We start from the raw sequence: 26997 nt of genomic DNA, 5'->3' as shown, positions 1-26997 counted from the left end.
GATTGATAATAATAAATAAATTAGTTTAAAAGGAAAATAGATGTAAAAGAAAGACGATAGATAGTTAAATAGAAAAGACTGTAGTTTAAATTGTTAGTTGATAATAGATGAGAAAACTTTAATATTTGATAAAATTTTTTAATGAGTTGACAATTAATGAAGGGCATTGTTGTATTTTTATCATATCAAGGGAGGTTTCTGTAATTATGTAGAACTCAAGGGAGCCGAGTGAAATTGTTGAAAACCACAAGGGAGGTTTCTGAAATTATCCCATTAAGATATGCAGTCATCTTGAATTGGATCTTTTTGTTTTCGAATGTTGCTACCTGCTAATAAAGTACAAATGCTTTACTTTTTTGTTAAAAGAATTCGGCTACCGAAGTAGATATCAATAATACAAATGCTTTTTGGTGGCCTGCATTTTGATATTATTAAAATTTTAGTTAGGTTAAAGATTCTACCAAACCACAAAACCACGAAAAAGCCCACGAGCTCTTTGTCTTTGGCCACCAGTAGGGACAGTCCCTCTTGGAATGTTGGTTGGGAAATCAAATCTCATAGTTAGCATCAAATGAAAGATATTCTTAGGTTGTGTTGGGATTGCATTTTTCTGAATTTTTTATAGAAAAATTGCTATAGCAATTTAATATATGTAAGGTAAAAAGGTGAAAGGGAAATATGTTCATGAAAAAAGTAGCAATTTTTCGACAAAAAATGACTGTCCAAACAAGACCTTAATTTTCTAAATTTAGCGGATGCTATAATACACTCGTCTAATTTAGAAGTAGTTTAGTCTCCTCCCATTTTCAATAGTCACGTTAGGCTTGTTCCCTTCTTTCATAATATATGAGTAGTTATTCTTGACGTTTATCAACATAAGTAGATAACGTCCCAACAGAATTCAGCCAAAACTTTCGTCGTCCTCTCACGTGCCCGGCATGTGGATTAGAAGCATTTAGTCCTTCGCGCCTCGCGCGTTAGCTTCCCACCTGGCCTCGCTGCCAGTATCTCATGTGCTTCTGCTGCATTCTTTCTTCCCGCTGCCTTCTCTCTGCAGCTACTCTCTCTCTCTTTCTTCTGTCATTTGTTTTCCTCTTTTATCTTTCTCTTCTTTCCACAACAATGTTGCTCTGTCCTCTCAATTTCTCTCCCTTTTCCTCTAGGGTTACGTACATCCTCATACTTTGTCCATTCGCTCCTCCTCCTCCTCCGCCGGCGCACTGTCTCCCTCTCCTCTATCGCCTCCTTTTCTACCTAGCATCAGAGGTCCGCTTTCTCCCACTGGCCCTGGGATTCCCCTTTCGCCTCCTTCTGCTTCAAGTTCAGCCTCGCTGTTCCCTTTTTTTTTATACCATTTCTCCTCCACCGCCGCACCTTCTTCCTCTCGTTTATCTCTCAGCCTTTGAGAGGCCTTTCAATTCCGTAGCAAGATCCTCGCCATCATCGGCATCTCTCACTGCCTTTCCTCCCTAGATCTCCAGACCCTCCGGACCCAGACCCTCACCCTTTATAGGCTCAACTCCTCCAGATCTCCAGACCATCCTTGCTTGGAGGAAACAGAGAAAGAGATCAATTAAAGCATCTTCCTTTTCCCTTTTTCCTAACCCTAAGCTGACCCGCCTTTCATCCTCGCCGCTCTTCCTCACACTTCCTCTCCCTTCCCTGCCCTTTCCTCTCCCTATCCCATCTTACTACATACAGTTTACTTCTTTATTCACCGGCACTCGAATTCGAGTATAATCCTCATCTGCCGTCCAAAACAACCTGCGGGAAGTTGGATAAAGGTTTGCCTTTTTTTTTCCTCAATCGGTTTTTCATACTCTGTTGTCTTATCTTACGAGGTAATGGGTCTGGATTTGAAGCAGGTGCATCAACGATTGTAAGATTTTTCTTGGTGGGGTCTTGTCATCAGATGCGTAAAAGGAGAGATGGGGTTTAGTAGCTGTTTCAGTGCATCTGGTTCTTGCAAGGGACGAATAAAGCACATGTGCCATGAGGTAAGAACCAAGAATATTTCAATTTTTAGTTTAGGCTTGAATGGAGGTTTTTCCCAATTATTGCTAAATTTGAGCATGGTGATAATTTTGTTGATTGGATTTAACATTCTTGTTGAAAGTGAAATACTCTATAAGCCATTTCTGTTTTCTTGAGGGATTTGCGTGTTGTACGCATGAAAATGAGAGGTATTAATGAGTGAAAAGGGATTTGCCATGAAATTTTTTGTTAGTTATCATCTGCTAAAGCAAATGTCTCCAAACTTGAACTACAAATTAGGCTGTTAATATCATGCTCAAAACTTTAACAGTTTACAATTAGCAATTGAACCTGAATTTATGTTTCCCGATTTCCAATTTTCAACTCTAGATATTCCCCAGGCAAGCACAACCTTCAAGCTTCTCATCATAACTATGCGTCCTTAGGAAACATCTGTTTTTTCTAACTTGATAAGTGGAGCCGATCCATGTATTCTTAAGGTAGCTATGTTACCCAGTTTAGAGTTGTTTGGTTCAGAAAAAGTTAACATCAGAAAAAGCTCCAAAGTCAGGTTTCAGTTTGAGCTTAATCTAAGCGGGACATAAGTGCCTTTAGCTGCTCACAACTTAGATAACAGTTTCAGTTCAAAGATATAAGAACCTGAATTTTTTTTGTGAGATTTATGCTGCATATTTTAGGATGGGTGTTATGGTTTCATCTGAATAGTGCATATACTAATCTACAACTCTTTTCCATGATTTTGTATATGATCACTTCTGATTCTCTGGTTTTCTATCTGCTTCTGCATGGTTAGAGCTTGCTACCAGCAATGTCAGGCTATTCTCATACAACTCTTTGAGGTCAGCAACAGGACACTTTCTCTCCTCAAACTAGAATAGGAGGCGGCGGTTTTGGAGTAGTATAAAGGGTATGATCAATCTTAGTTTGTGTGTCTGCATAAGTTTTACTGTTATGGCAACTTTGCTTCGAAGAGTAATATAGAGGAGAGAAATGAGGAACTAAGCTATTATGGTACCTTACCAATACCATTCTTATGTTCGGTCCTCCTCAATTTGTTAGCTCTTCATAGAGGCTCTTATCCAATTTTTTGTACTATTACTTGCTTGCATCTCACCTTAAAATTACTTGTTAGAGAACTAAACATGGTGCAATGATATTGACATGTGTGTAATTCCTTATGATCTGGTGGATTAAAACTTCTGTTGGCTATTGAATAAGATGAGTAAATTTCTTATATCAAGAATTCAACAAGAATGAAACAGGCAGACCTTGATAATTGTCTACTATATGATGGTTTATATGTGTAGGTATGCATTCAAGTGTCATCGAAAATCTGGAGCTGGAAGGGACATTGTCTACCCCATTGAATTCAATTGCATTTCATCTCATATAAGTGCTGCATATACATTTATCCACAATAAAGAGATTATTGTTCAGCAGTCATTCATTGGAAGTTGGCTTGTATGGCCTTTTTGTTTTTTTTTTTTCAAGTTTTGTTAAGAAAGAAAATCAATGCTAAGATATTTCACTAGTGGAGCTATCTTTTCTTGATTTATTTTATGTTGAATGATTGAGTTGGATCTATTACAATTTTCTATTGATTGAATATCTTTAGCCTCTTCCCGTAATCTATCTCAAAACTGATTTAAATATGCAGCTATGGTACATTTGCTACTGGGGATTGTGATGGTTATGTTAGTGTGTGGGATGGAAACAACAAAAAAAGGCTGTATCAGGTACTTTTTCCACACTGAATTTGAAGTGTCTTCAACTTCATGATGACAGTGCTCACTTTAGTACAAACATTTATGTTTTTCTTTCTTTTCTTCAGTCTCATTCAACTTACAGTACTCAAAATACCCAGCAAGCCGTGTTGAAGATGTTGAGGGAAAATAAGGACCGATTTGACTTAGTACTTAGGGATGTTCATATGCCTGACATGGATGGCTATAAGCTTTTGGAGCTTGTTGGACTTGAAATGGACCTTCCTGTCATGAGTAAGCAAACAAACTTTCTCTTCTATGTCATTCGAGAATGTTATGATTACTCCTTTCTGGAGTGCATTTGGGAACAGGAAGCATGTCATTTTACTTATCTGCATTGTTTTGGCATTATTTGCTCAAATGCGTAAAGTAAGAACGTTTTACTATTTTGTCTTTCAAAATATATGCATATTGAGTGTTTGGGCATTATGTTATAGAAACCCTTTGATCATTCCATATGAATACTTCCTTGAATTCTGCCAGTGTTATCAGCAAACAGTGATCCCAAGCTTGTAATAAAAGGGGTCATGCATGGTGCATGTGACTTTGGTGAAACTTGTTCGAATTAAGGAGCTGAGGAATATTTGGCAACATGTTATCAGGAAAAAGAAGTTTGATACCAAGAAACAAGGGAAGTCTACTTATGAAGACAAGGCTGTTCAGGGAAATAGAGATGTCTGTCACGGGCATCAGAATACAGGTAACAGAGATCAGAATGGGAAACTTAATAAAAAGAGGAAGGATGAAGAAGATGAGAGTGAAGATGACGGACATGATCATGAAGATCCAGCAACACAGATCCAGCCTAACTTTGTTATTTTGTTACTGGTATGGTTTCTTTTGGACCTTATGCATCAAGAATTGCATGTTAATTATTCTATTCATCTATCTTCTATGGTCCTGTTCCACAACATCATGACATTGTTACTTTATATTCCATTATCTTGAAAGCAAGCTAATCTTTGCTTCCACAAATTTTACCTGCAGGTTGATAATATGATTATCAGGAAGAGGATTCATGTTCGCGTAGAGTATGTTCAGCCTTCTCGATGCAATGAGGAAATCAAGTATAGAACAGAAAAAATGATGAATTGAAGGCTGCAGCAAAGGCAAGAGGTGAGGTCAACAATACTAAGAGGCAACCTGAAGGGCCCAAACCAGGTTTCATGGTAGAAGGTGCAACTTTGGAGACTGTAACTCCAATTCCATAAAATGTGGTCAATGATCTCAAAGGGGGTTACTAAGTTTGTACTATGTTGGAGTTCTCTCTATTTGTTTATCGCTTAAACAATTGAAGACTAGAAAATCTGTTTTTCCCCTCATAGCCTTCAAATTAGTGCGGATTTGGTATTTTTGTAATATTAATAGAGGCATTGGCCATTGAGTTTTGTGTTTAATGAAAGTAATGTTGACAAAATGATGATGCGGTACCTGTTTCCAACAATTTTTGTTTACGTGCAATGTCAATTTTGTTGCCCCTGACTTGAGTGTGTGTTTTCTACGCGGGATATGTCGTAGCTTCTATGGATGAGCAATTTGGAAGTTCTTTGATATAACAATGTGGTTTACAGAAGCGTTGTTTTCGTCTTTGTAGAGTATTTTCGGAAACAAAGTTCCATATACAAATGTGGATGGTGTATAATCTCCACAAGAATGAATTAATTGAATGGCTGCCTTGGTTTTCTACTAGGAAAGATGAAGGTAAGTGGGGTAGGGAGACCAAAGAAATGGCTATGATGTCGTACTTGAGCGTAGATACAATTTATTGCCATTTCTCTTGCAAATGGTTTTCATATGCAAAACAAAGCATGGAACAGACATAACTCCATGGACTACCGGTTTAACTCCATAGACTACCTGTTTAAGGATCCATTCCTTCTAAATTTTATTAATAATTCGCATACTTTTTCTGCATAAATTACAATTTTTATTACTTCATATATTTTATTTTGCATGTATACAAAAGTGGACAGGGCATTTTACATTTCCATCGCGCGAAGCGCATTTATGTCTTCTAGTCCAAAAGAAAAAAGACAAAAAAGCCAACGATCTCGAAGCTGGCCAACGTGGTTCGTTTATTTTTTATTAGTCTATTCATAATTCCCCCGAAAAGGTCAGCATAGACGGCAATCACGGAAAAGAAAATGATTCGTTTATTTTTTATTAGTCTATCCATAATTCGCCCGAAAAAGTAAGCATAGACGGCAATCACAGAAAAGACAGCAGATGACACGAGGATTATTGTCGGCACAACAAAAAGTTTATTTTATTAAACAATTTGATTTGTTTTAACTAACTCGTTTTGTCGTTTTGATCTCTTGTCCGTTATCCATATACTGATTTTTCTACTGAAAGCTCTGAAAAAATTCTATGTACGAATATTATTACACATATATTTTTTAAATGTACGACCAATATTATATAAATTTTCGATAGCATTATAGATGAAAAATCATTTGTGAATAGCACAAGTATATATATAAAGTTCGGAATTAAAGTACGGGTTAACTTGCTATGAATTTAGATGTTATGCCATTTAATACAAGTTTTTACTCACACTCTTGTGGATGAGATATTAAATTAGTTGTAATTTTATTATATTGTTGATATTTTCTGCATATATATATATATATATATATATATGATAAAGAGACTACCACAAATAATTTTGTTATTTTTTTACATGATTCATAACATATGTATTTATTCTAATAAAAATTTTAAAATTTTATCATAAATTAAATGTGATTCCTGAAGTATAAATTTCGAAAAGTTTACTACATCTTTTGTGCATCTAGTTGACAAAAATCTAGTTATTTTTTAGAGTATTTGAGAAATGAACAGAATGGGGAAAGTTTTTTAATTTATACTAACAGACATATACTCCACGAATATAATATGAATATTTGTTAGCTACTTTGCAGCATCGAGTAGAGAGTAGACATATATATCAATTATTGATGATCTAACAGAAATTTTTTTTTTTTTGGGTCACTTGTCATCATCTACATCTACACCTACTCCTACTCCTAATCTAGGGAGGTGAACCAACAGGGCCACGGAAAACCGACGGGGACTAAACCACCATCGAACCATACGGGTGCACAGCATCCATATGGATTTTAAGCAAAGCCACATTAAGTGCAAAACCACATTAAGTGACACTTTTTGATGGGAGACAAGGGTTGAACCCTTGACCTCCCACCCCACACTAAAGGGGATTGGTGATCTAACAGATGCTGTAGTACTTTTTAATTCATTTTGTTGTTTCAAGAAGTAAAAAAGTATTATTTTTTATCATCGGAAACTTTTGAACAATGCATTTGTCTCTCTCCTCATACTATGCTCCGAGAAATTTATTCCCACCCAGTTTGTTCATGAATCTTGACCATTTCTTTCCAAAAGATATAAAATCCTTTATAGCTCTTAATGAAAAGCATACATTTGCTTTAAATGCATGCTTAATGTAATGACATTGATCATAACCTCACAATTTCTAACTTTTTGCACTATATGCCACGAACAAAGTCTACGAGTATTTTGGTAATACCTTAACGATGGCAATTTTCGTTGCGTATATTAATCAATTGTAATGGCAATTGGAGAATGACTAGGCAAGCAAGTAAGCCAAGTTTTGAACAACCAAACTAAAGGAAAATACAATTTGAGTCCCCAATAAGTAACATATCTATTGTTTCAGTCCTTAAAGTTTCAACAAAAAGCAGATCTGGTCACCATTACTTAGTACCTACGCAGTTTTAGTCCTCCAAGTTTTGTTAAGAATAAATTTGGCTTCCACCATATCCAATTCAAGGCAAATTTAGGACATTTGAAGAATTTTTCTCAATTACTAATAAAATTTAGTCATGTACTCTAAAGCGTGCATTTAATGAAGTTTAGGACTAAAGAAGCAACATGGTGCTAACTTTAAACAATAAGATTAAGAATCAGCAACAAACGTGCTGCTCAAAAAAAAAAAAAAAAAGACACGTGCTAACTAATTAACTACTACAAATGAAAAGAAATTGGTTAAACTACAAAATTGAAGCTAGATGTAGCGTCCAATTCATGATCCAGGATTCAATATTGCTTTATATCCCTACCGCCACCAAGCAAAATGCCCTAACACTCAAATTCTTCAAATAGTTTAACAAAATTTCATTTTTTCTTTGTATGTTTTGTGAATTAGTTACTGATTTATCATCATGTGAGTTATTGTTGTCATTCAAAGTTAGCCGCCGTTTTGCTTCTTTTTTTTTTTAAAAAAAATTAATTTTACAAATACGTAACTGTACATAGTCATCACATTAGTAATTGGGAAAATCTATCAATTGTCTTAAATCTGTTTCAAAATAAAAACGTTTGGGGATCAGGCTTGTTTTTTGTCAATATTTTAGGGGCTAAAGTTGCATTAGGTGCCAAATATAAGGAATCGTATTTATTTTGGTCAAAATTTTAGGAACTAAAATCACACAAGTGCCACTATTGAAGACCAAACTGCAATCTTGTTGGGATTGTAAATTATTCGAGATATTTTTACTGTAACATTTTTTGTGATATGATGTATGTGAGATACAAAGGTAATTGGAAAGATAAAAAGCTATATTAGAAATTATAATGGTGATGTAAGCAAATATATTTGGGAAAATAATCCACTATCCAAACAAACCTGCATTTCTCCTACGAAATAAAGAGTTCACTTGTTTCATTTGTAAACAAATTACAGCCTAGCGGAACTAATTGACCTAACAAAAGAAGCAAATGACATATCACAGTACTTTGTCATGGTTCGTCCCCTCAAGCCACGCTTCACATACCAATTTTCAGGTAAAAGTATATGTCCGCTACACTTTATCATGGAATGCATATCATAAGCATTATATATTTCATTCTTTTTAGGTGAAAAGGATGCCTTTTCCAATGATTGAAGGACCACCAGCCAAAATGAGATTACCCTTGCATTAAAAGTACAGATTAAGAGACTTGAGGAAAGACAAGAATATGCCTATAGTAACGATACGGAAACTTTTATGTCAGATGGTAGTTGCTGTAGGAGGAGTTCTATGCGAGTATACAAGGTTCCATTTGGTTTTATTTAACATGTCAAATTAACCCCATTTAGCATGTGAATTAACAAGTGGAGCTTTTATACATCTGCATAAAATTTTTTCGTTGATTCTAGACTAACTATTAGATATGTTAAGTTGTTATTTTGGACCAATATAAAATTTCTTGAAAAATACCGATATAGTTAAGATACACAGCCCTTGTAATATGCTTTGTGCAAATCCCCTACACTTTCTAAAGATTACCGATATTTATATATCATCCTCTATAAATTCAATGCATCACTAGGCTAACAACACTTGAGCTGCATTTTTCCCGCTTCAATCCTCAATGGCAGTCAATCTTTTACTCCTTGCTTTCCTTCTCTTCTGTTTCATGGTAGTCAAAATTCTCAAAAGACCCTCTGGGAAAAATTCAAGATTGAATCTTCCGCCCGGGCCTAATCCACTGCCTATCATAGGAAACATACATGAACTTTTTGGCTCCCCAAACCCATTGTATCACTTGCTGAGAGACTTGGCAAAAGAATATGGCCCATTGATGCACCTGAAGCTTGGTGAGACGTCAAACATCATTGTCACTTCAGCCGAGATGGCCAGAGAGATTTATAAAACACATGATATCACATTTGCTTCAAGACCCTCTCATCATCCCGCATTCAAGATTGTTTCTTATAATTTCGCTGATATCATGTTCTCCCCCTATGGAAAATATTGGAGAGAATTACGAAAAATCTGCAACATGGAACTTCTTAGTGCAAAATCCGTGCAATCTTTCCGATCAATTAGAGAAGATGAGGTGTTCAATGTAATTAAATCGATTTCTTCACAAAAGGGATCAATTATGAATCTAACCAGAAGCATTTTCTCTCTCACTTATAGCATCACCAGCCGCTCAGCATTTGGCAAAAGAAACGAAGACACAGAAGAATTTATACAACTTCTAGATGAAACCAATGGTTTAGCAACAGGGTTTAGCTTAGCTGATATGTATCCTTCTGTTAAGTTGTTTCAAGTGATGGCTCCGATGAGATTTAAGTTGGAGAAAGCACACAAGGAGAGTGACAAAATACTTGAAAATATTCTCAATGAGCATAAAAGGAACAGCAAAGAGGCAATACAGGGGGGTGGAGAATGCAAGGAGGATCTCGTTGATGTTCTTGTCAATATTCAGAAACGCGGGGACTTTGAACCTCAGCTAACTGATACAAACATCAAAGCGATCATGTTGGTAAGTTAAACTTAAAATCACTAGATTTTTAAGCTTTGCACTTCACTTTTATATTTTTTCTAGGGTTGATCATAACCATATGTTTGACTACTGGTCCATTGGTATAAAAGCCGCCATTCTGTCATTTGGCTCCGACCTTTCTTCCATGAACTATTGGTCGACCAGAGGCAGAATTACACTGGGGGCACGCAATAGGGAAGTGGGGGCACATGCACTGGCCCCTTCAAAATTGTGTAATTACCCTTATAGTTCTTTAACCTTTTAATCTTTGCCCCCACTAATTGAGAATTGAAACTTCACATTTATCTAATTTCATAACTTGATGGAAATGGATTTTGGAAATCCAATAACCTCTTGCTTTAATTATTTAGCTTCTCTTTAACTTGTACCTTATTACGTAAAAGTCAAGCATTGTAGCTGAAAGTTGTACGGACTTTAAGTAAAACAAAATTTAATTTGCCTAGAAATAGCTGTGTTCCTTTAGTTTATTATGCAATCTATTGTTACAGCACAAACAAGCATCTACTATATATCTTCTGACCAACTCTTCTTCTTCTCCTCAAGTCATCTCCTCAACCCCGTCACCTTCTCGTGGAGTTGCAAACAATTTGAAGTTTTTTGAAGTGCAAAAGTTTGAAAATTTATCGTAGAAGTGTCAAAATAGGTGATTTTGGGTTAATTCATTTTATAAATAGATATGAGTATATTCAATTACCCATTTTTGACTTGAAATTTTACTAGCCTTCTTTTGGATGTTGTTGGATAAGAAATAATGATATTTTATTTTTATTGGGTTGGTAAGAAATTCAAATCAACTTAACACCCAAAATTGAATTTGAATGTGCAATTATTTTCAAAAGGTTATAAATGTATAATATGATTCAATCCAAATTAAATGGATTTAATTGAGTCACCCATTTAAATCCATTTAAAGTTCATTGCATACCCAAATTCACTTATTAGTAGATGGATTTGAGCAGGTCAATATAATTGGGTTGTAATTAAAATCTATAATGTGTCCAAACAATTGTAAATGGTTCTATATAATTTTTGAAGGAAAGCAATTTTTTTATTAGTGAATTTGTGCATGTCACTTTAAGTGAAATTTTTCATGCAATAGTTGTATTGTTTTTTTAAAAAAAGTTGTATTATTTTGAATTTATTATTATTTTGAATTTATTATTCAAATATTGTTGGTATGTCCTATATTTGGAGGAAAACAATAAGCAAACATATTGTGTGTTCTTTTTGCCCCAGTGAAACTTATTTCTGGCTCCACCGCGGTGATCGACCAGCATCATTTTTCATGGATACATAATTTATAGCCATTTTCGGGGAGATTTGCACAATAGTTGTAGATGGACGTCAGCGAATTGTTTTCTTAAGCCATGTGTGAACGAAATTAATTTATATAGCAGCTGATGACAAAATGACTAAAATTTGGGGAGGAAGACATGATTAAATTAAAGTGATTCTTTGAGGTCTTTATTGCTGCTGCATGCAAATTAACATGCAAGTAGATATATACTTAATGTTAGGGATGGCAACGAGTGTGGGTGCCCGTGGGAGTCTATTGGGGCTGGGGCGGGGGGAATTTTTTCCCCCCGTTTAGACCCCTGACCCGCCACCCGTTTGGGAAAAAAAAAAAGATATATATATATATGTGCATAATTATATATATAATGATATTATCAATTATACTACTAATTATACATGTCTATTAATAAAAATTATTAATTATTTATACTAAATTTATTAATACATTTATATTAAATTCCTAATTACACTTAATACCCCCGCGGGGGAAACGGGGTGGGACGGGGCAAGCGGGGGGTGGGGGCGGGGGGAATTAATAGGCAACGGGGCAGGGGGTGGGGGAGGGATCCCCCGCCCCACCCCTGGCAATCTCCCCCGCCCCACCCCCGCTCCATTGCCACCCCTACTTAATGTGTGGCACGACGAAATTGATACAGCTTCACTGAACCCTCTTCAAAGATGCATGATGTATGTTACAGCGGAACAGTGCATCCTAGAACATCTCCTCATGATCCTGTTCACTATTAGTTCCTAAAATTTTTCAACACATTTTTCACTGCCCTAAAATCATTTTTACAGGTGATCTAGTTGATCATGCCGCCTTTCTGAATCGAATTATTTCCATTCCTTATGTGTGCATAAAAATGATCGAATTACCAAAACCGAAACTGCTACCAAGATATATTATAAACAATTAAGAAACCTAATTCAAAAGTTTTTGAAGGTGAACAACAGAAGGAACAAATCCAGAAGTCCAATTACATCCAAAGTGATTGGATATTCTATCTGAGAATAGTCACATGGTCCGAGTGACAAATTTTTATTTTCTTTAGACAAAGAAGGAAAAAAAACCAGATTCTAGTTTTAATTATTTTAGTCAATCATCACACCATGAGTTCATTTAGGGATCTAAGTGTTGAATATGTGATATTTATTCGCACATATTCTTATTTATGTTTCAGGACATTTTCTCTGCTGGAAGTGAGGCATCAGCAGCAACCATCGAATGGGCGATTTCTGAAATGATTCGAAACCCACAAATAATGAAAAGGGCACAAGATGAGGTAAGAAATCACTTTGATAACAAAGGAAATGTTGATGAATCACGCCTTCATGAGCTCAAATACTTGCATGCAATCATTAAGGAGACCTTGAGGCTACAACCAAGTGTTCCACTCTTATTGCCAAGAGAATGTGCTGAACAATGCGACATCAATGGTTTTCAAGTGCCAGCGAAGGCAAGAATCATCGTTAATGCATGGGCAATTGGCAGAGATCCCAATTACTGGAGTGAAGCTGAGAAATTTAACCCTTCACGATTTCTTGATTCGAAAATTGATTTTAAAGGGGATGATTATGAATACATCCCATTCGGAGCTGGAAGAAGGATTTGCCCAGGCATATCATTTTCTCAGGCATCTATTGAGCTGACACTTGCACAATTATTATTCCATTTTGATTGGAAGCTCCCTGGTGATCTAAAACAAGAGGAATTAAACATGGCTGCAAGATTTGGCGTGACAATGAGGCGGAAAAATGATCTGCTTTTGATTCCAATTCCTTACAGTCGTTCTTGCTTGAGGATGAACAATTTCAACCTGTAGAAATCGATGCTTCATTGTGCTAATATATGCCATCCCATTCACTTTACTTTCATGATAATCTAGTGTGTGAAACCAATTTCAAGTGTGTAACTTTGCTTGAATTTGCGAAATCTGTTTGCGTATGTGAAATTTGGTGGAGTGATCCGCCATCAGGATAAGAAAAATGCTATTTTCAATATATAAGAAAAAGTACTGGAATAAAAGGTTTATGAACTAATGGAGTTGGCCAAGTAGTCACAAAAATGCTCTTAGAATTCTTTTCGCTATTAAGTTTAGGATTTAAATCCTGAGTTTAACAGTTGGGGGTGAGAATAGTGTGGAAAAGGGTGAGAGGTTAATAAAAATGAAGAAATAGAAGGTTTATGATCTCGTATTCCTTTCAAGATATATGTGCCTTCATAACATATCCCTACTCAATATATATATACACACATGTCCAGCACACACCTGGAAGGACAGTTTTACGATACCATATTCCTTTTAAGATGTATTCACTATTATAGGTACCCCAATTCAACAGCTAAAGGTTTCTTGTGCAACTTGAACTAGTAGACCTTGACACCATTATGGTTTTTTATCTTTCCGGGGGAATTTATTCTCGAGAAAAACATGGAACAATCGATACAAGCTAGTACAATTGAGTGCCAGTTACTGCATAACGAACTAGAGAGACTCAAACCTTGAAATCCAACAATATCAAAAGTATCCATGTTCTTAACACCATAGTCAAATGTGATAAAGTTATCTTTGTTAAAATCTGATTTGCACTTGCAGCATGAATAACCATAGTTTAAGTCCAGAGTAGCATTAAAGAAAAATCTGATGGCACACGAGTAGCCTTATGCACTGAAGCTCCTATATCTTTAATGGTTGGTGAGATTTACAATTATATTACAGATTTCCCGTGTAAGTGTTCCTTTTTCAGGCTTTAATCACCGTATAATAAATGATTATTAAGCACAAGTGTAATATCACTAAAAATCATTCACTTGTCATACTACTAAACACTAGTCATAAGGTTTAATGAATCTTGTCAGTCCATATTCTTTAATTCTCAATGTAAGATTCTAATTACATTTAGTATCATCAATATTTGATTACCAACTAAATATCAATCAAGCCCATTCACATGACATTACTAACCAGCAATTAGGGTATTACCTTTTCAATCGAGCCTTGTTTTCTCCAAAACAACACCTATTAAAGTAAGCATTAGATTTATATACTCTACACATAAAACTGAATCATATTTCTTTCTCTGTCAAATTGACAAACACAGAGGTGAGTTTGAGGGAGAGGGTAAGCAAGCTTTCAGAAGAGGAAAAGAGGGAACAGAAGGAACTTCGAAGTCGAATAATAACTCGTGACTGCAACACAAGGCTCTAAGATTTTCATTCTTTTTATTCATCTAGTAAAGTCAATTCAGATTTTAACTCTATGAATTGTAATAGAACTAATAGAACATCAAAACTTGAGAAATTTTTGATTAAATCACTTAATAAGTTCGTGTCATGATCAATCTATTTGAATGTGCCTTGATTAATATGGTAATATCACTAATTCCTTAAGAGATCGTTTTAGGACCGTGAGACCATTTAAGAACGCAACTCATACATGATTGGTCACACCTCATCCATAGTAGTTTTCTTATTACTGTGCACATTTCATTACATGGATTTGGATTTATCATGGATTATGATTACTGGTAGAAGTCCAATTATAAACGGATTCAGAATAAAGTAACAAGACGACTAGTAATCTTTGGAGTAGTCTCTAACCAGTAGCTTCAAATGTTCACGAATGCCCTTTTGGACTACTGTCGATAGAATGAAGCAATTCATTTACATTTACTATAGTTAGTATGAATCAAATTTGGTTCTTAGTTTTAGTGCTTTTTTTAAATAGATTATAAATTATGCGAATCTGAAGCAATCCATAGTCTCTGACCGAAACCTTGTAAACTATTTTAGTGTCATCACATCTAAACTATTCATGTGTAAGGCTGAATTTTCAGCATTCACTGTTCTATTCTTGTTGCTATTATTACAAGTTACAATTGTTCCGAAGTTATTTTATGATCATTACTAGTTATCCTTAGCTTAATGACTGTGGTAGCATCTTAGGAAAAGGTGAACCTGAATGCTTTATTAAAGTTTCTTTTGAAAACACAAACTCCCATTTGAAAAGAAAAGGCTACTAAGACAACAACAACTTGTTATGATTTTCGTTAACGACGTTACTAGTGGCAAGCACTTTTGAGAAAAGTATTAATTACTATTAATATAGCAGCCTAGTTTCATAATTATTATGTATTTTTTGGAATTGCCTCATTTAGTATAAAGGTTAAATTTTAAACCTTTTAATGTACTCAAGTTACTATTAGGTTATAGCAACAATTACAATTGTTTCAAGGTCATTGACATTTTAAGAAGTTTTCCTAAAATAAAAGCTATTTTTCAAAAATAAGTGACTTTCTAAAGTTATGAATTTCTTTAAATGCATGGCCTTCCTAAAAGAAAGACTTAACTAAATTAACTAAACTTTTCTTAATGATTGACTTTCCAAGAATATTGACCTAAATTGGGATGCTTTCCAAATTTTGTTAGACTTACGAAAAATAGTAACTTTCTAAGAAAAAACTTTCTAAAATAGGAAAGTTACTTAAAGTGGAAATATAAAATATAGAAACTTTATTCGTTTGGGAATGTTAAGTGTCCTATAGTTAAACATATCTATGGGATGCATTAAAGAAATAAGTGATAAACTATCAATGTATAGATGGAATGCTATTGAGATGCTTTTAAAACTTAACTTTCTTACCTCAAATTATGTATGAGGCAAATAGGTGATACTTGAATGTTTGAGTGATGTATATCCTAATTTTCACTCTTATGAGAATAGAACACATGAATTTGGAATGCCTAGTTGTTTTGAAATTCTATTCATATATATTCTATGTGTGAATATATTTTTCAAAATGATGATTTTGAACATATAATTGCTTGATCTTGATTGACAAGTAGATATTTTACATGTTTTTAGTGTTCTTTATTGTTAGTTTTGGTGTGTTTTAACTACTTTTATAGCTAATTAACTAGGAATCTAGTGAAAGTATGCATTTTGTAGTTTAAAGTGTGAAAATTGCATTTATATGGATTTTAATGGTAAAAACTTCATGTTTTGTAGGTTTAATGATTCAATCATCAAATGGAGTGTATTGAGAAGATAATTTGATGATTGATGATGATTTGAAGTGGTTAAAAGAGAATATGAAGTGCAAAAGAGGAAATGCAATCAAGAACAAAAGGAGAAAAATTTCACAGCTTTGACACCTTGTGGTATTTCGGCTATATCTTGAGGAGCAAATTATCCGGTTGGCCACTAAACTTTTGCAATCGTCGAGTTTTGGCCATTCAACTATTAAAAGTCTAGTTTTGGCCACTAAAATGCATAAAATTAAAACTCGTGGCTATTCTGTTAGATTTGGCCGTTAAGTTCACCGATCTGTCTGTCTGCACGAATTTCAAAACAAAATGCAGGGTCAATTTAGGAAGTTAAAAATAGCATCTTCTTCTTTAGGGCAAGTTCCTCAAGTTCCTTCCTCAAGCCCAGAAGCATTGGTGATTGAAGTGGGAAAGATTCCAGAGAAATTGTTTTCCGTAACAGCTATTAGTTTTAGATTTGGTAGGGTGAGACCCACATCAATTGGGAGATTGCCATGGAAGTCATGGTATGGAACTCCAAGTAGTCCTTCCTGCAACAGAGTCAAAGCTGCCGGAATGCTGACTCTCCTAGTCAATAGGGCTATTCAAACCAATCCACCCTAAGCTGTTACAGAAGGAGTTGCAGATCTGATCCTAGAAGCTCCACCAGTTGCCGGTACTATTTCATCACCTGTGGGATGCTTAGACGGATCTTGGGCTAGCACGGGCTGTAGGCACTCTTTGGGCGGAGCTCTCTCGATCCACTAACTGGCTTGGGAAGATAGCAAGAAGTCTGAGCCTTCACATCCATTTCGAGAGAAGCCTCAGTGGATTGAATCCCCGTTCATTCGAGAAATAATTGAACCAACCTTTTCAAAAGCCCCACCTCCAGAGGCAAATTCCCTCCAGATTGTTGAAGTCAAGGCCAAGTCCGATCAATGATGATGATAAGATCCCAATGGGAGAGGGAATCTCTCCTGTCAGATTGCTTTTGGTAAAATATAATGGTTTAAACTTCTTCAAATTGTTTAGCTGATCGATTGGAGTATTCCCTTCTAGCTTGTTACTGGTTAGGTCAATAGCTATCATCTCTGCGCAGTGGCTCAGATTTTCTGGGATTTTTCCACTAAGTGCATTACTCGACAAGTTCAAGACTCTTAACCTGAGGAGGCGAACGAATTCTTGGGGAATCCTACCATGGAATTGATTCTCCCCAAGTTGGATAAACCTCATGAAGCTTAGATTTCTGACCTGATGAGATATAGTTCCAGACAACTGCTTACTCCTCAAAGTCAAAGCAATGACCCTTTGGTGTCGAGTACCACAAGTGACTCCTTCCCACTGGCAATGGTGCTGTGAGTGGTTCTAGGAATCACCAAGAACCGTTTTTGTTCATTTCTCAAATGTTTGATGTTTGGGTTTAAGCAAAAACAAAAGGAGGGCAAAGAACAAATGCATAGGAAAGGACGAAGAGATGCAAGTGCTATTTTTAACTTCCTAAATTGACCCTGAATTTTGTCTTGGAAATCGTGTGAACAGACAGATCGACAAACTTAACGGCTAAATCTAACAGAATGGCCACGAGTTTTAACTTTATACATTTTAGTGGCCAAAACCATACTTTTAATAGTTGAGTGACCAAAACTCGATGATTGCAAAAGTTTAACGGCCAGCCGAATAATTTGCTCTATCTTGAGCTACAATGATCAGATTGAGGTGATGATAGCATCATAGTACGTGATCACGTCTACAATGGCTCGAGTGATCAAGGGGGTGAGGATCGCGTGCAAGCCCCAAGTGGATCCATTACTAGAGCTCGAGCAAAGAGACTTCGTGAGCAACTCAGTGTACTTATTCAGGCCATACACAAGTCCTTTGAAGGATTCATATACTCAAGTGAAGGTGATCACGGTCCGGTATTGAGCATTGAAGCTACACCTGAGTATTAGGGTCTTACCAAACCCTAGTTAGCGAGATTTGCATGATAGTCATTTAATTCCACATTAGTTGATTAGATTGAATAATTGGCTAAGTGCATGTTGCACATAGAAATGCCAAGGGTAAGATTGCTTTTTAGTCATCATTATTTGTTAAGGTGAGCTGCCTTGGAGGGAAAGCCCACATGAGGCCCGACTCATCGAGGGCCCATATTAGCACACCTTTAGTCCCTTTTTCCTTCATAGTTTAGGGTTTACTTGTAGCCTATATAAGGCACCCCATTACTCCCACAAAGGCAGACACTTTTATGATAAAAAAATATTGAGAGAGTTTTCTCCATAGCTTTCGAGCGAACCTTGAACAACTTAAAGTTATACTCTAGTGTTCTTGTTCGGCTTATCAATTCAAGAATCGCACTTGAATTGTGGCGCCTTCTACTCTTGCCTGAGGTTCACTAATTCGTTTGATTACGGGTTGAGATAGTATCAACAAGTTCGTAGTCACGGGGATTAGAGGGGTCGTAGGGTTTCCGCTGCCACCGTTTCTTGCATCCGACGTCAAATCCAACAAGCGATCTTGGGTCGCATATCTCCTCACCAACGAGATTCGTATCAGCTGGCATTAGAGCTAGCTTGTTGGTAACATCGTTTATCCCTCTCTTTGGTGTCTTAATTCGGTCTGTCTCGTTAGTTTCAAAAAAAAAAAATTCCAATCGCTAGTTTTCTTTTTACCTTGGCTGTCCGCAATTTTTCCCATTCCTGTCCATGTTATTTTCTCGTGTGGTTGCTGCGACTCTTGTCCTTTTAGTTGTGACATAGTTCAATGAGTTTGGATCTTGAAGTAATCAAATCAAAAAAAAAAATAGTATCTAATCCTTTTGTTCCTTGTCTTTTCCGCTGCTGCCCGCAATTTTCCAGGTTGTGTGCATCGTGTCTCGCGTTAGTCTTCAGTTTTGTGTCACCACGTTTGTTGTTGTTTATTGTGTCTAGACTCGTTGTTCCTTGCTGTCCTCGTGTCCTGCTCAGAAAACAAAAGAAAAAAAAAGAGACAAAAAAAAAAAGGAGAGTCGCACCAAGTAGCCTTGAATCAGGTTGTTGGAGTTTCATTGGCTCTAGTTTCTGTCCCGTTGCTGGTTTCATGCGTGTGGCGTCGTGTGTTGTTTGAGTCGTGTACAAACAACCAGGAACATCGTGTAGGGGTCTGAGTCTTCTTTGTTTTCAAGTCTGGTCGGCATTGTTTTCAAGTCTTCTTTGTTTTCAAGTCTGCAAACTGTCCGCAACCACATGCAAACTGACCGCCAGTCTTATTCTTTGCAAAAAAAAAATTTGCCCGTCAATATTTTGTGACTTTCTTGTGCCGCTTTTAATTTCTGGAAATTCTGGGAATTATTTGTGTTATTCTTAGGCTGTTTGTTTGGTAGTTACATCGTTGGGTGTAAAAAAAAAAAAAAAAAGGAAGAAGAAATCTATTCATTCCTTCTTGCTGAGTTTCGATAGTTTCCAAAATCTGTTCGTCTTTCTTGTTGAGTTTTAGTCGTTTCCAAATCTGTTCATGTCATTTTTCTTGAGTTGCTTATCATCTAGGAAAGTATTGGTACCTTGTTCTTAAAATTCTTGCACCAAATTTGCTGGTTTCACGAAGATCTTGAAGGGTTTTTGGATATTCTTGAAATCTGGAAATTAGCCTTGATATTCTTGAAGTTATTTGCTGGAAATTGTGGTTTGATCTTGAATTCTTGAAACTTTCTTGCGCGTGACATTGAAACATACCTGAACTTTGAGCTCTAATTGTTGGGAACCAAGAATCACAACCTACCCAAACATTAAAAATCGCCAAAACAGGCCGCACCAAAGCTGCAACCAAACCTGGAAATTTGTGTGTTTGAGCCGAACCCATAGTTCATCTTTTGGCTGTATAAAAAAAAAAAAACTGTTACAGCAGCCAATTTGATCTTGAAAGGAACAAAATAAACTGCCCATCTTGTTCCGCAACCCAGTAAGGGGAATCGGGTAACACCAAGCAAGAAAAAGAAAAGGCAGCTTCCTAGTCTCCAAAACCCGAAAGATTTCTAAAAGCCAAAGACTTCCAAAACTGATAGGCTAACTTTTAGCCGCATCTGATAGGCTAATTTTTAGCTAACTTTTGCAGCTAACTTTATAGCTGCACAGTGCCTAAACTCCTGCCTATCTTTTAGCTACATCACCTGCTATATTTTAGCAAACGGCCCAAAAAAAAAATTTCCAACAAAGCAAAAGGACCACTTTCCTTGTCGGTTAGAGTTTTTTTTTTAGTGTCGTTCTTAATTTTTTTCAACTTTTGTGTCAATTCCTTTCCCAGTTTTTAGTCTTGAATATATTCTACCACTCCATTCCTAGTGTCCTAATTTTGTTTTCCAAGAAAATCCCCACTCTTACGAACCTCAAATTCTAGCGTGAACTTGATTTTTAAGCTAAATTTGAGCACTTGAGGAGCTCTACTTTCTTCAAGGTTTTGCAAGGGGCTGTGAGAAAATATTTGGGTGAGCTTATTAGAGTGATCTGAGTGACCATACACGAGTGTGAGCGTATACACTTAGGGAGTGAAGTGATTAAAAAAAAAGGTTGCTTTTTTCCCCTTTCTTGCTACTAACCCCTGCAGGTACACTCCAGATTCCATGTCTAGTGGAAACGAAGGAGTTTCCCATCCCATGAACTTTGAACAGATGATAGAGAAGATGGAGAGGCGTTTTCGACGCATGCTAGAACCCATTCAAGATGAGTTACTGCAACTCCGAGCTTCTGGGACACCAAAAACCTCTAAGTCCACGCGAAGGCGAAGGGACGTGGAGGAGTCCGATGGTTCCAACAATGATGATGATGACGAGGAACCTCGAATTTGACCAAGGCAAAGGAACCAGACTGGACATACCGATGTGTTCAAGGGAATCAAAATGAACATCCCTGAATTCAAAGGACGGTCCGACTCCGAAGCCTTTCTCGAATGGTTATCCAAGATCGAAATGGTCTTCGCTTGCCAAAACTACACCGAGGAGCAAAAGGTACAGTTGGCAACCATGGAATTCACTGAGTACGCGGTGGTTTGGTGGGACCAAATCAAGAAATTTAGAAGGAGAAATGGGCTACCTGAGCTCGTCCCATGGCCCGAGCTTCGAGCCATGATGCGCACCCGCTTTGTACCTGGACATTACACTAGGGATTTGTACCACCGATTACAAACCTTAGTCCAGGGCAACCGGAGTGTGGATGAGTACCATAAGGAGATGGAGATCCTGATGCTTAGAGCGGATGTACAGGAGGATCCTGAAACCACCATGGCGAGATTCTTGAGCGGGTTACAACCCGATATTGCTGAACGAGTGGAACTTCAACATTATATGGAGTTGCATGAGCTTGTAGACAAGGCTATTAAGGTCGAGCAAAGGCTCAAGAGGAGGGGTACCACTCGATCGAATTTCGGCAACACCACCTACTCTACCAACCGCCCATTCCAACCAAGGAATGATTCTCGGCCTTCACCAAATGTTCCTACACCAAAACCTAGATTCGATGGAGGTAAGGTGGGCAACCCTAGTATTAGTAAGCCGCCCTCTTCTACTCCAAAATTTGAGGAGTCTAGGGTACAAACTAGAGCTCGTGATACTCGATGCTTCCAATGCCAAGGTAGAGGCCATATTGCTAGTCAATGTCCCAATCAAAGGACTATGATTATGATGCAAAATGGTGAGATCGTGAGTAAGGACGAAACCGAGTACGAAGGCATACCACCTCTTGACGGAGGTAGTGATGGGGAATCGCCAAATGAAGAGGAGTTTAGTGCACCCGAGGGTCATTTTGGGACTGCATTGGTTGCAAGGAAAGCATTAACTGCACGTGTTAAGGAGGACGAGCTTCAACGGGAGAACATTTTCTACACCAGGTGCTTCATCAACCAAGTACTTTGTAGTGTGATTATTGATAGTGGGAGCTGCACAAATGTTGCTAGTTCACTCATGGTGGACAACTTGAAGTTGCCTACAAGGGATCACCCGCGACCCTACAAACTCCAATGGCTCAACAACTCTGGGGAGGTTCGAGTAACCAAGCAGGTTCTTATATCCTTCCAAATCCATAAATATTCTGATGAAATATTATGTGATGTTGTTCCTATGCAGGCTAGTCACATTATACTAGGTAGGCCTTGGCAGTTTGACAGACAGGTGACTTTTGATGGTGTGACTAATAAGTATAGCTTCTTGTACAACAGTAAGAAAGTCACACTAGTTCCCCTTTCCCCCAAACAAGTGAATGAGGACCAATTGAAATTGCAACAAGAGTTTGAGAAGTATAGTGCAAAAAGAAAAGAAAATGAGAGAGTCGAGGCAAAAAAAGAGAGGAAAAAGTCTATAGATAGCTCGGCAAGTGAGGTAAAATCTGAGGGAAAACAAATGCTCCTGATAAAAGCCAAGAAAGTGAGGAAGTTAATGAGAGATGAGCAGCCACTTCTTATGCTTGTTAGCAAAGAAGTAGCTCTGAATGTGCATGAACTTGATATTGACATACCTCTCGAGATTAAGTCTCTTTTACAGGAGTATGCTGATGTCTTCCCCGAAGATATGCCAAGTGGATTGCCGCCACTTAGAGGCATTGAGCATCAAATTGATTTCATCCCTGGGGCTTCATTGCCAAATCGACCAGCTTACAAGAGCAACCCGGAGGAGACTAAGGAGTTGCAAAGGCAAGTGGATGAGTTGCTTGGTAAAGGATGGGCACGTGAGAGCTTAAGCCCGCGTGCTGTTCCAGTCATTCTGGTGCCCAAGAAAGATGGTACATGGAGAATGTGCATCGATTGTAGAGCCGTAAATGCCATCACGGTAAAGTATCGCCACCCTATACCTTGCTTAGATGACATGCTTGATGAGTTACATGGGGCTGTGTTCTTTACCAAAATTGATCTCAAAAGTGAGTACCATCAAATTAGGATTAAGGAGGGGGATGAATGGAAAACTGCCTTCAAGACTAAGTATGGATTGTATAAGTGGTTAGTAATGCCTTTTGGGCTAACTAATGCACCTAGTACCTTCATGAGGTTAATGAATCATGTTCTGCGTCCATTCTTAGGAAAATTTGTGGTAGTTTACTTTGATGATATTTTAATTTATAGCAAGTCTTATGATGAGCATCTAGAGCATATTAGGGCTGTTATGGATGTATTTCGAAGAGAGAAGCTCTATGCCAATATCAAGAAGTGCAATTTTTGCACTAACGAGCTTGTGTTCCTAGGGTTTATTATAAGTGCACAGAGAATGAAGGTGGATGATCAAAAGGTGCAAGCTATTCAAGAGTGGCCGACACCACGGTCCGTGGGTGATGTTCGAAGCTTCCATGGACTTGCGGGTTTCTATAAGAGATTCGTGAGGGACTTTAGCACCATTGCTGCACCCTTGACCGAGTTGATCAAGAAGAATGAGAACTTCCATTGGGGAGAATCTCAAGAACATGCCTTTCGCGCTTTAAAGCACCAACTCACGCACGCACCTGTACTTGCTTTACCTGACTTTTCTAAAACATTTGAAATTGATTGTGATGCTTCAGGTATTGGAGTTGGAGCTGTGTTGAACCAAGGTGGGAGGCCTATTGCCTACTTTAGTGAGAAACTCAATGGGGCTGCACTAAACTATTCAACTTATGATAAAGAGTTGTACGCCCTCATTCGAGCACTACAAGTGTGGCAACACAACTTAAGGCCTAAGGAATTCGTGATACACACTGATCATGAGTCCCTTAAGTACCTTAAGGCCCAGCACACCTTGAGCAAGAAGCATGCAAGATGGATTGCATTCATGGAGTCCTTTCCGTACGTGATTAAATACAAGGCTGGTAAGTCTAATGTGGTTGCGGATGCACTCTCCCGAAGGTACTCTCTACTCACCTCCTTAGATGCTAAGTTGTTAGGGTTTGAGCTGATTAAAGAGGTCTATACCCAAGATAGTGACTTTGGTGAGCTTTACATTTCTTGCAAACACACTGGGCAAGGTAAGTTCTTCATTTCCGATGGATACTTGTTTTGTACCAATCGGCTTTACATCCCACATGGATCACTCCGAGAACTCTTGGTAAGGGAATCCCACTCAAGTGGACTTATAGGACACTTTGGGGTTGATAAGACTCTTGCCATGCTGCAGGAACACTTCTATTGGCCGCACATGAGGAGAGATGTTGCACGGGTAGTGGAACGGTGCTTAGCTTGTAAGAAAGCTAAATCCAAGGTACACCCATATGGCCTTTACAGCCCATTACCTATTTCTAGTGCACCATGGGTAGATATTTCTATGGATTTTATACTTGGTTTGCCTAGATCCAAGTATGGCCATGACTCCATTTATGTGGTAGTGGATAGGTTCTCTAAAATGGCACACTTCATTGCTTGTCATAAAACGGATGATGCATCTCATATTGCTAACTTATTCTTTAAAGAGATTGTGAGATTGCATGACATTCCTAGGACCATTGTATCTGATAGAGATGTTAAATTTCTAAGCTACTTTTGGAAGACACTCTGGTCTAAGTTAGGCACCAAATTGCTATTCTCTACCACTAGTCACCCCCAAATTGATGGCCAAACTGAGGTGGTGAACCGTACATTAGGTACTTTGTTGCGTGCCATCATAAAAAAGAACTTGAAATCATGGGAAGAGTGTTTACTCATGTTGAGTTCGCTTATAATAGGGCTATCCATTCTACTACTGGTTTCTCTCCATTTGAATGTGTCTATGGTTTTAATCCGCTAACACCACTTGATCTAGTGCCATTACCTAGTAATGAGCGCGCACATTTGGATGGTAAGAAACGTGCAGAGTTTGTTAAGCAACTGCATGAGAAAGTCAGGGCCAACATTGAGAGGAGAACTGCTCAATATGTCAAGCAAGCTAACAAGGGTCGCCAAAAGTTGATTCTTGAACCTGGAGATTGGGTGTGGTTACACATGCGCAAGGAACGTTTTCCAGTTCAAAGGAGAAACAAATTACAACCACGGGATGATGCTTTTGATTTGAGGGCAAATCCTTCTCAAGAGGAGGGGAATGATAGCATCATAGTACGTGATCACGTCTACAATGGCTCGAGTGATCAAGGGGGTGAGGATCGCGTGCAAGCCCCAAGTGGATCCATTACTAGAGCTCGAGCAAAGAGACTTCTTGAGCAACTCAGTGTACTTATTCAGGCCATACACAAGTTCTTTGAAGGATTCATATACTCAAGTGAAGGTGATCGCGGTCCGGTATTGAGCATTGAAGCTACACCTGAGTATTAGGGTCTTACCAAACCCTAGTTAGCGAGATTCGCATGATAGTCATTTAATTCCACATTAGTTGATTAGATTGAATAATTGGTTAAGTGCATGTTGCACATAGAAATGCCAAGGGTAAGATTGCTTTTTAGTTATCATTATTTGTTAAGGTGAGCTGCCTTGGAGGGAAAGCCCACATGAGGCCCGACTCATCGAGGACCCATATTAGCACACCTTTAGTCCCTTTTTCCTTCATAGTTTAGGGTTTACTTGTAGCCTATATAAGGCACCCCATTACTCCCACAAAGCCAGACACTTTTATGATAAAAAAATATTGAGAGAGTTTTCTCCATAGCTTTCGAGTAAACCTTGAACAACTTAGAGTTATACTCTAGTGTTCTTGTTCGGCTTATCAATTCAAGAATCGCACTTGAATTGTGGCGCCTTCTACTCTTACCTGAGGTTCACTAATTCGTTTGATTACGGGTTGAGATAGTATCAACAAGTTCGTAGTCACGGGGATTAGAGGGGTCGTAGGGTTTCCGCTGCCACCGTTTCTTGCATCCAACGTCAAATCCAACAAGCGATCTTGGGTCGCGTATCTCCTCACCAACGAGATTCGTATCAGGTGATTCTTAAACTATTTTGAAGATAAGAGATATCTACATTTGGTATGAAGACATCAAAATCCAGTTCAATCGTTTTCATTATCAAAAGGTCGGAATACAGAAGCACAAATTCTGTGGTCGTAAGCTGGAACAGAGCTCTAACTAGTTTTTGGTATTTTGATCATATCTTGGTCCACAGAGCTCCAAATTAGATGATTCTTGAGGCATTGGAAATATAACGGAAACGACTACAACTTTCATGTTTTGCATAAGAGTTAGTTCGGCCTCCATCATTGAACAAATAGCAGTTGAAGGGATGTAGAAGTGAAAACGCGACTCAATGAAAACGTGGGTTGCAGTCGTGTATTCTCACCTGTTTTTTGCAACTTGCTCATCAACTTACCTTGCTTTCACACAACTTTTCCAACTCAATTCCAGTTAGCAATTCTGGATGTATTTGACCAAGAAAAGGCTAGAAAGTTGGAGAAACAACTCAAGAGAGTTTCAAGAGTCAATTTTGCCAACTAGAAACAATTCATCTTGAACTTGAATTCTCTATAAATAGAGGCCTTTGGAGAACATTTTCATAAATTTGGAAGGCTAGAGAAACTCCACCGAAAATGTAGTCTTCACTAGAGTTTCTTTAATTCATTAGTTAGGATAGTATAGAGTAGTTAGTATAGTGTTTCCTTCTTGTATTTGTAGTTAGATTTGGATGAAGATTGGAGGAGCAAAAATGGAGAGTTTGAAGCTCATGTGACAAGGGTGGCATCTCTCCTATCACTTTCTC

At 37.6% G+C, this 26997-nt stretch overlaps 3 protein-coding genes across 4 annotated transcripts; all 3 read left to right on the top strand.

Annotated features, from left to right (window-relative positions):
- The first annotated feature begins 910 nt into the window (after positions 1-910).
- LOC113716793 (two-component response regulator ORR23-like) lies at positions 911-5175 on the top strand. 2 transcript variants are annotated; one of them, XM_072070423.1, is made up of 7 exons: positions 913-1784; positions 1866-1997; positions 2789-2902; positions 3653-3731; positions 3827-3992; positions 4242-4586; positions 4746-5175. In XM_072070423.1, the coding sequence occupies exons 6-7, from the start codon at positions 4290-4292 to the stop codon at positions 4851-4853; spliced, it is 405 nt and encodes a 134-aa protein (XP_071926524.1). In that variant the 5' UTR covers positions 913-1784; positions 1866-1997; positions 2789-2902; positions 3653-3731; positions 3827-3992; positions 4242-4289; the 3' UTR covers positions 4854-5175. The 2 variants fall into 2 exon arrangements, with proteins under 2 accessions (XP_027097038.1, XP_071926524.1); XM_027241237.2 differs by lacking the exon at positions 2789-2902 and having other exon boundaries at positions 911-1784; positions 4361-4586.
- Positions 5176-9157: 3982 nt separating this feature from the next.
- LOC113716077 (tabersonine 16-hydroxylase 1-like) lies at positions 9158-13248 on the top strand. The gene is made up of 2 exons (XM_027240379.2): positions 9158-10055; positions 12554-13248. The coding sequence occupies exons 1-2, from the start codon at positions 9201-9203 to the stop codon at positions 13193-13195; spliced, it is 1497 nt and encodes a 498-aa protein (XP_027096180.2). The 5' UTR covers positions 9158-9200; the 3' UTR covers positions 13196-13248.
- Positions 13249-21265: 8017 nt separating this feature from the next.
- LOC140016519 (uncharacterized) lies at positions 21266-25623 on the top strand. The gene is made up of 2 exons (XM_072070055.1): positions 21266-24959; positions 25118-25623. Exons 1-2 carry the CDS (start codon positions 21266-21268, stop codon positions 25621-25623), a joined length of 4200 nt encoding a protein of 1399 aa, XP_071926156.1.
- The last annotated feature ends 1374 nt before the right edge of the window (positions 25624-26997 follow it).

The sequence above is a fragment of the Coffea arabica genome, chromosome 11c (assembly GCF_036785885.1).
Source record: "Coffea arabica cultivar ET-39 chromosome 11c, Coffea Arabica ET-39 HiFi, whole genome shotgun sequence".
Taxonomy (NCBI): Eukaryota; Viridiplantae; Streptophyta; class Magnoliopsida; order Gentianales; family Rubiaceae; genus Coffea; species Coffea arabica.
The sequence above is the reverse complement of the archived record's forward strand: the minus strand, read 5'-3'. Positions and strand labels throughout refer to the sequence as shown.